The sequence below is a fragment of the Orussus abietinus genome, unplaced genomic scaffold, assembly GCF_000612105.2.
Source record: "Orussus abietinus isolate OABI.00-Male unplaced genomic scaffold, Oabi_2.0 scaffold220, whole genome shotgun sequence".
In the NCBI taxonomy this organism is placed as follows: domain Eukaryota; kingdom Metazoa; phylum Arthropoda; class Insecta; order Hymenoptera; family Orussidae; genus Orussus; species Orussus abietinus.
In genome coordinates, this window is record NW_019394408.1 from 104461 (window position 1) to 114927 (window position 10467).

Below are 10467 nucleotides of genomic sequence, written 5' to 3' on the forward strand. Positions count from 1 at the left end.
CTTCACGTCAAGTCAATGTCAGTGCAATTAAATAAAACAATTACGACTAGGCATTAAAGGTCCATTACGATACAATTACATTTTCCAATAGTTATGTAAATAGTCCTACATTATTCACCGGTTACTCAGCCTAGCTGATGCAGTTCCAATATACAATTTAATTATACGCAATATCCGTAGAAAATAATACAGTTCCACAAGTTCTAAATATTTACACCTCGCGTTGAAGATAACGTGCTCTTGGTTGAGTATACAATAACCTACCCGGAACATTTGCAGCAGAAGCACTGACATATGTTCCTGTCGGAGGCGGTGGGTATGGACCAGGCGGTGGTTGAGATGCCCTAATTGGATACCCCGAAGTGATTCCTCCAGTTTTAGCGCCCTATCAATGGATAAAAAATAAGTAATGCCTGTCTAAATCTTGATGTGCAACATAATGCTAGCTTCAAAAAAATTGTGACACCTGTGGCGGCTGCTGGATTGGTATTGCACCTCCATGGACTGTAACGTGACTGCTGGGACGAAGGTAGAATTTATCTTCTGAATAAGCACCCTTATGATCCAGTGAATGCAAGCTGGTAACATATGCTGAAATATTAATGTCTTATTAATCACTTTCTCTTCCACACCGTTGAGTCGATGAACTACGTATAAAATATAGAAAATATTAAAAATGTCGAAGAGTTACCTCCTTGATGCGTAGACAATGTAGCTCTGTTGACCGATAAGTAAGTAGGCTTAGCTGGTTCTGGCTCTCGGGCAGTCAGTGAATCTCGACTCACTGACAGATACGTCAATTTAGTTGGTTCTGGCTCTCTGGTTTGTTGAGTGGACGGAGTTGTGTAACTATAAACACTTTGGCCAGTAGGTGTTGAATAGAAGCTCGATGTGGGGTACTGATTGTTCTCTAAAATAAAAAAAAAATACGTGTTTCTAGACGTGGCTTTGAAATTTGAAGAGTGATGAGATATAGTAAGATGTTTCAACGAGGACTAAGTTTTACATTTATGTAAACATTCATGCACACACTGCTGCAAGCTCGAAGGTATCGTTCTTTTAGATCTATTAAATATATCGAAAGACTGTCAGCCATACGTCACTGCGTGAAACATTCAACTTCTTGATTTTTAATTTATCCCGTACTTGTAAAACCGATAAATGGTGTTTAACACATTGAAAGCTTTTCATTGAAACTGTCAAGTGGTCAATCTTGGTGGATTCGGGTGAATCTTCATCTTAAAAGCACGGAAAGAAATTAATAAAGAAAAATTGAGTAAGTGCAAGGGTTGGTCGCCTATTACATTGAACTCGATTGGAATTTCATGATGTGCAAACGGATCATAAGAACGATGGTCCACTCACTATTCCAGAGGACGGCTCGGGAATCGCCAGATCTCCTGGCAGCCTCCTCGGATTCTGTAAAAATACAATCATCTACTCTCAGTTCCCCTATTCCAAAATAAAATTTATCCAGAGATCAAACACCACTCGGTAGCTTCTTAATATTCATCCACCAAAAATCATTGCAAGTTCCTCTGAGTTAATTCATAACTGGGCATGAAATAAAGATTAAGATCGTACAGCTTGCATTCTTAAAGCATGCGATACGTTACATAAAGTATCACGTTTCCCATTCTACAACATATTATCATCATACAGCGATTAACTCACTTGCAGGGGGTGGATTGTAGCTGGGCATATTCGGAGGAGGTTTGTAACCATAACCGGCATGATAAGGTGATGCCGTCGGTGGTGGCGATGGAGTGTGTGCTCTCTTTAAAGGCCCCTGTGCACCAAAGAATTCATATAACTTAATGCCCATGACACGTATCAATATTTTATGGACAAATCTTAATTACACTTGGCAGAAGAGTATGTGTCGGAGTAGCAGCAGTTACTTTATATAAAGGACTACGCGTTGGCAAAGGTAGGAACAATTGGGGATGTACCACGCTGGTACCAGTTCCAGGATATCCACCCACGGTCGTCAAAACTTCAGAGCAGACGCTATGGTTGCAAAAAATGATATTAACTTACAAGGTAAGACTGATTTCTGCCAGCACAATACTGACCTTGTTTCTTTGATGAGCCGCCTTCGGTTGTCATCTTCGTTTAAGACTTTCTTTAGTTGTAAAAACAACTGATGTTTCTCATCCTTCAGCTGTGACAATTCATTTTCTAAATTGGATATTTGTTCACGGGTCTCCCCTAACGTCATGACATCCTGCTTCTGCTGACGTTCTCTTTCTTTTCTTTGCCGTTCTTCCTCTGCATCCGCTTCCTGCTCTACAATAGTACATGCAGTTATAGATGAAAGTATTCGATTCGACAAAAATGTACGCAAAATTCATAAATTCTAGTGATTATAAATAACGGAGTAAGTTAACATATCAGGTCATCCTTCAATATGTTGAATTAGGTTAGATTACCTTGTTTCTTCCGTTGCCTTTCCCTGGTAATGTGCACCTTAAGGGCTTGCCACATTTGTTCGCTTCGTTGGGGTGGGCCAATGACAACCGCTGGCATTTTCCTTTCGTTAAAAGATTTCTTCCTTTTCAAGCGAAACGATTTGTAAATTTTTATCTCTTTTGCGAAACACCTCAGCAGCGCAAAAATTAATCCGCGATACCGTTACACAAGCTGCCTAAATAACCTCAAATGCAACAGATTAATCCCAGAACTGTGTACAGTAAGCTGCCGCAACCCGAACGTTAATTACTTGTTAATTATAAAATATTCACGATACTTAACAATCCAATCGAACTTTCTCTTTCGCAACCCACAACTGTTTTGAATCAGTAATTGTCAGTGAGATGACATTCCTTCCCGGAGAAATACGGAGCCAGCATAGTGATTTCTCACAAATGAGGCTGGAGTCATATTTAGTCTCACTGAGCGCGGCGCGTCAACGCGTCGTGCATGATCAACCAATCAGAATTGCGGAAAAAATGACGCTAAAATTAAGCGCAATTCCGATTGGTTGTTCACCTACGACGCGTTGACGCGCCGCGCTCTGTGATATGCGTCTGACGTTGGACGCGCTAAGTGGGACTCCGATCTAAAATGGCCGCCCTAACCTCTCCCCTCCCGCTCGACAGATTTCCTCTCGCTAACTTCTGACTTTTGTCTCCATCCTTGTTTTCCCGCGTCTTTGATCGAAACGTAAACAAATGTCCAAGGTGGTTTGAAACCATTCGTGAAGTTTAAAAATTCTGTAAATGAAAACATCGAATTCCACCTTTTAAACCACCATGAAGTCGTTGAAACATTCTAAGCATGCACAAAATGTAATTTTCAATAATCTATCATCTATCCATAAATGTTTGATAAATCGTATTTTATTATGTGCACGTAATGTACTTTACGTTAGTCTAAGAATTTTCAATTTCATCTTCAAAATATATTTCGTAAGTGCTTGATAACACTCGTTTAGTGAAGAGACATAATTTATCTGTTTTAATTTATCTAGAAAAAAGGACACAAAACAAGACGGCAGCTTAGAGCACAGGAAGCAGCAGCCGCTAAACGGCTAGTAGACGATGCAAATGCACAGATAAATCCCCTGGCAGCACTTACTTTTCATACTTTTACAGCTAAGGACGAATCTGTAATGGACGTTATATGTAGCCGGGTAGCCGATTTACCCGAAGAAACTCTTACTTGGATATTTAATTTAATGGAACGTAACATGAAAGAAATGTATGAACAGTCGAGTTGGGGTTGGGATCTGGTTTCAAAAAAGCAGGAATTAACTGAACCAGCAGCTTGGTATTTGGTTGCTTCTTCTAAAGATGAACTTTTAGGATTTTCTCATTTTCGATTCGATATCGATCACGGAGTGGAGGTGTTGTATTGGTAGGAAATACGATTAAATCTTTTTAATTAAAATGAGAAGGGAAGAATACTGTGTGCTTCATACGTTTAACGTGCTTTCAGCTATGAATTGCAATTGGAACCCATAGCAAGGCGTAAAGGACTTGGCCAGTTTTTAATGCAAACCTTAGAATCAATGGCATGCCACAGTCAAATGCAAAAAGTTGTACTAACTGTGCTTAAACACAACGTTACAGCTATTCCTTTTTTTCACACACTAGGGTATGTACTACTATTATTTTTATTAACCATTACCCACATTCATTGTCAACAGTACCACCTAAGTCTTAAATATAATTTGTCTTGTATGAAAAATTTATTAACAATCTGTTAAATGTATAAATCAACCGACACATTTAGGTAATATTGTTACAGCTACAAACTGGACAACACGAGCCCACCTGCCTCTGAGAAAGTGGACTATGCCATCCTGAGTAAATATGTGTGAAATAAATTGCAGTCATTGTGACGGAATAATACATATTTTGCAGAAAGGTACGTCTGACCCTTTTGTACTTTTTAACAAACGTGTTCTAAAAATTCGAGCATTGATTCTCGCCTTTTCTCGAGTTTCTGCAAATGTTCAATGTTTAGCTTTTTCCTGTTTGTGGAATGATCTTAACTTTTTCCTCTGCCGCATCGAATTTAAAAATCAGTACACGAGGGAATGCATTAATGGACGAATAATGGAGACACATACGAGACACTGCTATATGTGAAGGTAATTAACCTTTATTGAGGCATATGTAACAAACTAAAATTATTTAGCCCGGTTCCTTAGGTATTTACGTATGTAAGGTGCTCAGCGTTTTAGGACAGGGATCACAAAATAGAAACCTAAATTAAATGGCTTCCACATAAATTAAAGCAGCCTTCATTATAGTCTTTTAATTGATGGCATTTAGTCTGTAAAAAACTGTCATCAAGAACGGACAGTCAAATTCTTCCAGTCGATCAGTATGTCAATCAATCTTCCGTAATTCTAACATCTACAGAAAATAATAATACATCGAAAGCGATAGTTTTCCTAGAATTTCTTAGAAAATCCATCAAAGATTTACAACCTCACAAATCATTTCGGACGAGGATAAATGTACATTTAATTTTCTTAAAATTCAGCCTTAATGCACATTTTTATTACCTTTAAAATGAATTGAATAGTAAGATTGAGTTATTTTAACGTAATCACTGCATGTGAATAGGCCACTTGAGTTACGACTACAAAACAATAATATTATGTATCTTCAATGCGCTATTATAACTCAACTAATTATAATCAGAAATAATGAAGGGTTTATAAAATAGTTTCTTGCCTATGTAAATTAGGAACAACATTCTATTAATTACTTAAACTGTGGCCTGAATATTGGAATACTCGGTCCATGCTGTTTATAATTGTGCTTCTTTTACGGTTGAATTGGTCACTTTGAAATTCCTTATTTGTTTACGACACGTTTCCAATTAATTAGTGCAATTATTCATTAAACCTCACAAGCACTATTTACAGATAGCTTTATTAAAGCTCTCGAACAGACACTGTTAGTAACTCTAAATCATTATGTTAATGATTTGCTAAATTGAATTTGGAAAGCCTACGATGCTCATCATCTTTTCATAATTTCCTTGAAAATTGAAGCTTGTATATAATCGGTATTGAAAGGTTAGTTTGAGTTTCTAAATCTTTAAAAGAAACCGTGAAAGTATAAAAATTCGGCTAAATTGTCAAATACCTTTTCCGTACCTATGGAACTATTGAATCAGCTCGCACTGCTATACTTTTCACAATTATAGTAATATTCCCTATGCAGCCATTAGAAAAATCGAATTGCATAAATACTATTGTTTGAAAATTATACAGCAACAATCACAACCTAGAGGTACAACACTAGCATCACAATTTCAATTACGATTTCTATATACCATCTTCACATCCTGTATGTGTGCGCGTGACTCTTAAGGATTAGCACTTAACAAGCATAATCAGTGTAACACTTTCAACAAAACTTGCAGAAATCAGAGGAGACACGAGAATTACAGTCCAACGATTGGAACGTGTTGATAAAAAGTACAGCCGGTCAGCTGTTGCCTCGTTGAAAAATATGTAATCCTGAGTGAACGGTGACACCACCTGCCACCGATAGTCTTTGCATCATCCCATTAAGACTGAGTTTTATGGAACAAGATTGCTAGAATTTGATGTGGACACACATTGATAACCGGCGATTTAATTGACGACCCCACATTGTGAAACGTCAACGGTGCTTCACTGATAGTCCAGTCTTTCATGTAATCGAGGAACTTCGTCAGGTCGATTTCCCCATTTTCTGAGACTTTGAATCGTTCCAATCTCGACGCATCACCCCAACAGAAGTCGATGGCTTGACGGTGCAGAACCATGCCGACACCTTTCCCTGCACCCTCGGGCACTGGAAACACTCTCAAACTGACCACATTCACATCCACTGGAAGATCCACTCGAAGAGGTGAGAAAACACCATTCAAGTCGAATGGTATCGAAGGAAGAGCATGCAACGCCATCACAGGATGCAAGAGCTCCTCGGAAGCTAAATGTCCTCCCAGGGATAACATCCCGGCAGGATGATCCGATGCAGGTACCGGGTTCGAGCAAGACGTTCTCTTTTTCTCTAACACTAGCGTAAATAAATGGTTAGTTAATAAATTATCCGTTACGCCTTGACCCAACCCTCTATTATCGTCTTGGAGCAGCTTCCGGTCTTGCATGATCTACGAGAATGTCAATTGTTAGCTGAGAAGTACAAATTAAATGAATACAGCTTCCAGAGAACTGTAGGAATAAATGTATCAGATTTTCTGCCTTACTTCGATTTGCCCTACAGCCATCGAAGCGACTCCCAATGGCTGTGCAGTTGCCACACTTAACCTCACTCTTTTGTCTTCGATGTAAGCAGCTGCGGCTAGTGGATAGTAGTTCCCTTGCGTGGGCAATTTTGGGAATCTTTGGCGTCTGATCATCTGCAAAGATGTCCCGGTACCTTAGTCACGAGCTCTTGATAATGAGAATTGAAATAATCACAAGTGATAATTGCAATCATTTACATTTAATCCATTTAAATCGGTGAACAGTTGATCGCCAGACGTTATGTCAGTGTTAATTCTCATGGCTAGTTCGAAGTTCCGAGTTTCCGTAATGTCAACCTCGTTCAAGATATGCAAACCTAAGCCATCGCTCCCAGGTGAGTTGAATAAACTGCATGTATGACGTACGTGTGGCATTTCTATGAATACTCTTGACAAAATAGGACCAGTAACCAGGTGAACGATTTTATCGTTATTCACAGGTATGAGATCAGGCTCCGGTTTGTCTGGCAAAAATAAGTACGCTCCGCTCTTATCTTGACCTAATCCTCTGGTGCCATACTTCACAAATTCCAAGTGGACCGGGAATGTTATATTGCTAACTCTGAGAGCCTTCAAGAGTCCAGACTTTCCAAATGTCGCAGTTAGTTCTGGTCTCTGCGTAATGGAAAACTCCTGCGTAGAAGGTAACACTTGGATGTGAGCAAAGCCTGTCACCGAAGGAGGTGGTATCGCAACATTAAAAATGGTGACGTTTGCTACGTGAACATCGCTGAAATAATAATTATCTGATAGATAACTCTGTATATTTAACAATGCAAACGGTATTAAAAAATATTTACCGTGGTATCGATGACTCGTGCAAGGCATGGACTAAGTACGTTATAATTCCAAAAGCAGGTACGGTGACTAGAAAGGAGAGCTCGTATTTTGCAGATGACAAAGCTGCAGGTCCGACCCAAACTGGTGACACTTGACATTGCACCGCTCTTCCCATTCGATCGGTGACTCGTACGTATGGAGTCGATACGGTGACAGTTTGAACCTTTATTCGTTGCCTTGGAAGGGGATTATATAATATGATTTTCCTCGGAGGACTACCTTCTCCAAGATTGATGATGTACTTGTCTCCTATACTCGTGTGGTGAGACCTTTAAGGCAATTTTTTATCAATTAATTAGATGAATAACTAAGCAAGAATGTCTGTAATCGGTGTTAGACGTTAACTAATATTAAATGTAAGGTTTAACATTATGGCCTATGATGACAATGGAGAAGTAATGGCTTTCGAACCTGATTTCATCCAGTGAAAAATAGATTGCCTCTGTATTGGCGATCGAAGTCTGCGGACTCTTCAGCAAATGTGCCACGGACTGCTGAAGCACGTGAGCGGAATTGTTTAAGGCAACTATCATCTTTTTAGCATAATCTACGACGACGTGGTCTTTAGCCGTTCCAGTTACTCCATCATGATGCTGAAATAAGGAGTGCCACTTTCTTGCTTCGCTCAGTTTAGCAGCCATGTTTCCTTCTGCTAGTTGATCGTAGCCTTTGACCCAAGCTATAGTGGCAAGAATCTCCGAGCCTCGTAAAGTTCCTAATAAGACGCGATCCAATCTCTTATGGAAAGGCCTAGAAATAATTGCTTTCCTTATTGCTAATTTCTTGACGATGCCAGTAATTATTTCCTTGAGTACATTTAACAGCGACACGTTACCTCGATGTATAATATCCACTCCAGTAGTGATCGTCTCTGTCTGCATATGTAAAGAAATCACCGGATAAAGTAGGAAACTCGTTCAAATTATGCTTTTCTCTGATAGCATCAAAATAATCGGTTAGGGTACCGAACTGAATCTGCACATTCAGCTGTTTATGCCCATTCATGTAGTCAAACAGCTTTTGATAATTGTCAAACTGAGCGTCCCACTCGGTGAATTGGGAGTACCGGAAGTCGTCACCTAACGGCGCCAGTACAACATCTGTTTTAAAAAGCTGAGCCTTTTTACGATACTGATCGAGTAAGAGTGCAGCGCGTTCAGCCACATTTGCCTTTGTTATGCTTCGTGGTGCAACTTTCCATGGACAACTAAGTCCAAAATTTGGGAGACGATAAAAATCAAATTGACAGCATATTTTAGGGTCTGGCCCACAGGTATGAGGTATGTCATAACTGTAAAATGGCATCACGTGAGTGAACATTTCCGTTGATCCATCGTTGTCCCACAGCTGTCGCCACCTAAATTCTAAGCTTTTGTCCTTAGCGAGACGCTTCTTGACGGAATAGTGTACTCTTTGTACCAGAACATTTTCCAGTCCAGCACTTTTCAAGAGATAAGGCATCGTCGGTGATAGTCCAAAAGGATCGATAGCCCATCCAGAAGTCGGTATATAATTTAAATTATCTTTCAGCCATTGGTGACCTTCGGTCAGCTGTGCCAGTTGTGCCATCCAATGTGAAACCGACTCGTCTGGCATTACCCATCCACCAGCTACGATTTCCAGCTGTCCATCATGGACTAATCGTTTCACCAACTCATGCTTTGACTTTGGCTGTTCGTCCCACCACAGTTTAAAGAAAGAAATCTCTGCCCAGATGAACTTTCTATTGCGATTTTCACTTAATTTTGTTATCATGTTATTTAAAATTCCTTGTGTAAAAGATGTGTAATACTTCTCAAAGGTATTAAGCCAACCTGGATCGTTATGTGAATGAGGAACAACGAATACTCTCAGTTTCCTATTAGGATGCCACTGTTTCTCATCGTACGTAATCCTCCACCCTTGCTTCCAAACTCCACCATCTACGTTATCGAACTCTAAATGTTTATACACCTCCAGCATTTGGACATCGACTTCTGGCACCTTTTGCATATTGAAACTGCACGTCAAGGGTTTTCCTTGCTGGGAGGGAGTCGTATAAACGGAAAGGTTCCGACGACTCGCAATCTGTGCCACAGGAATTAAGTCATTTTTTGACTGCGCAACTTCACGCAGGGCACTCATCTCTAAATGCTGACGAATGAGGTCTTTTTCCAATCTCGCCAGTCTGTTTTCAAAGTGTAACCATTGATTCTGTAAAAATGTGAATCGAAGTCATTAGAAATCAGAGATTAAGTAATGCTTCATATTCTGGACGTACTCACATCTTTAACTGATAATTTGGTGTTCTGGCCTTGAGGGAAAACTGTTAAATCTAACATCAGGTAAATCATTACACAGCAGGCCACCAGAAGCCCTGCTCCGAAGATGGCCAATGTTTTTCTGGCCCGCATCTTAACCTAATTTTGGACGCATGGAGAACAACTGATACTTGAAGTCAAGTAATTAAATTTCCCCGTGTAATACACAATGCCTCGTTCCCTTACATTCGACGAAAGGAAACGAACGGCAATCAGAAATACTTTACCATCCGACCCTAACCTAACTTTAAATTTAGTGCACGCCTCACATTGCATGTCAAACGAAAGTATTCACGCTGTTCCGTACACGATAGCATGCAAGCATAATCACAAGTCACAAAGCTGTACAAACTTAAACAGGTGGTAAACACTTTTTAAAGATAGTTCTGCTTGACGCTCTCACAGCCTCGCCATCTATAAATGTTGCCAATCTTAAAATACGAATGTCCCTAAAAATAGTGAAAGCAGGGTCAAAAACTACATAGTCAACGTAAAAGAAAAGACCTTGGGGTCTATTACGTAAAGCAAATTGAACGAAAATGTGAAAAATGAGTAGCTGATGGTATTACGG

The 10467-nt window shown here is 39.7% G+C and overlaps 3 protein-coding genes across 8 annotated transcripts; 1 reads left to right on the forward strand and 2 right to left on the reverse strand.

Moving 5' to 3' along the window:
* Positions 1-47: 47 nt before the first annotated feature.
* Positions 48-2900, reverse strand: LOC105696121 (G protein pathway suppressor 2). 3 transcript variants are annotated; one of them, XM_012418318.2, is made up of 8 exons: positions 2433-2900; positions 2076-2289; positions 1863-2010; positions 1675-1789; positions 1366-1437; positions 692-910; positions 467-591; positions 48-385 (listed from the first exon to the last, which is right to left on the reverse strand). In XM_012418318.2, the coding sequence occupies exons 1-8, from the start codon at positions 2527-2529 to the stop codon at positions 212-214; spliced, it is 1164 nt and encodes a 387-aa protein (XP_012273741.1). In that variant the 5' UTR covers positions 2530-2900; the 3' UTR covers positions 48-211. The 3 variants fall into 3 exon arrangements, with proteins under 3 accessions (XP_012273741.1, XP_012273742.1, XP_012273743.1); XM_012418319.2 differs by having other exon boundaries at positions 1366-1419; positions 2433-2899; XM_012418320.2 differs by lacking the exon at positions 1366-1437 and having other exon boundaries at positions 2433-2899.
* Positions 2901-3146: 246 nt separating this feature from the next.
* LOC105696134 (N-alpha-acetyltransferase 40) lies at positions 3147-6015 on the forward strand. 4 transcript variants are annotated; one of them, XR_001103682.1, is made up of 6 exons: positions 3147-3290; positions 3473-3858; positions 3940-4098; positions 4252-4371; positions 4533-4597; positions 5887-6015. XR_001103682.1 is itself a non-coding variant. In XM_012418352.1 (5 exons), exons 1-4 carry the CDS (start codon positions 3255-3257, stop codon positions 4322-4324), a joined length of 654 nt encoding a protein of 217 aa, XP_012273775.1. In that variant the 5' UTR covers positions 3147-3254; the 3' UTR covers positions 4325-4371; positions 5887-6008. The 4 variants fall into 4 exon arrangements, 1 of the variants encoding a protein (XP_012273775.1); XR_002762172.1 differs by having other exon boundaries at positions 4252-4597; XM_012418352.1 differs by lacking the exon at positions 4533-4597 and having other exon boundaries at positions 5887-6008.
* On the reverse strand, positions 4593-10299 carry LOC105696133 (alpha-mannosidase 2). Its single transcript, XM_012418351.1, has 7 exons — positions 9861-10299; positions 8432-9789; positions 8008-8346; positions 7557-7865; positions 6955-7486; positions 6718-6870; positions 4593-6621 (listed from the first exon to the last, which is right to left on the reverse strand). Exons 1-7 carry the CDS (start codon positions 9987-9989, stop codon positions 6034-6036), a joined length of 3408 nt encoding a protein of 1135 aa, XP_012273774.1. The 5' UTR covers positions 9990-10299; the 3' UTR covers positions 4593-6033.
* Between the last annotated feature and the right edge of the window lie 168 nt (positions 10300-10467).

Bases quoted from the DNA above. Each gene is read 5' to 3' on its own strand.
- LOC105696121 (XM_012418318.2), bottom strand. From the start codon at position 2,529: ATGCCAGCGGTTGTCATTGGCCCACCCCAACGAAGCGAACAAATGTGG. The intron at 911-1,365 runs GTGAGTGGACCA...TTTTTATTTTAG, and splicing joins CCGAGCCGTCCTCTGGAATA to AGAACAATCAGTACCCCACA. The intron at 592-691 runs GTAACTCTTCGA...TTAATATTTCAG, and splicing joins ATTGTCTACGCATCAAGGAG to CATATGTTACCAGCTTGCAT.
- LOC105696134 (XM_012418352.1), top strand. From the start codon at position 3,255: ATGAAGTCGTTGAAACATTCTAAGCATGCACAAAAT. The intron at 3,859-3,939 runs GTAGGAAATACG...ACGTGCTTTCAG, and splicing joins GGAGTGGAGGTGTTGTATTG to CTATGAATTGCAATTGGAAC. The intron at 4,099-4,251 runs GTATGTACTACT...ATATTGTTACAG, and splicing joins CCTTTTTTTCACACACTAGG to CTACAAACTGGACAACACGA.
- LOC105696133 (XM_012418351.1), bottom strand. From the start codon at position 9,989: ATGCGGGCCAGAAAAACATTGGCCATCTTCGGAGCAGGGCTTCTGGTG. The intron at 9,790-9,860 runs GTGAGTACGTCC...ACATTTTTACAG, and splicing joins CCAAATTATCAGTTAAAGAT to AATCAATGGTTACACTTTGA. The intron at 8,347-8,431 runs GTAACGTGTCGC...AATTATTTCTAG, and splicing joins AGTGGATATTATACATCGAG to GCCTTTCCATAAGAGATTGG.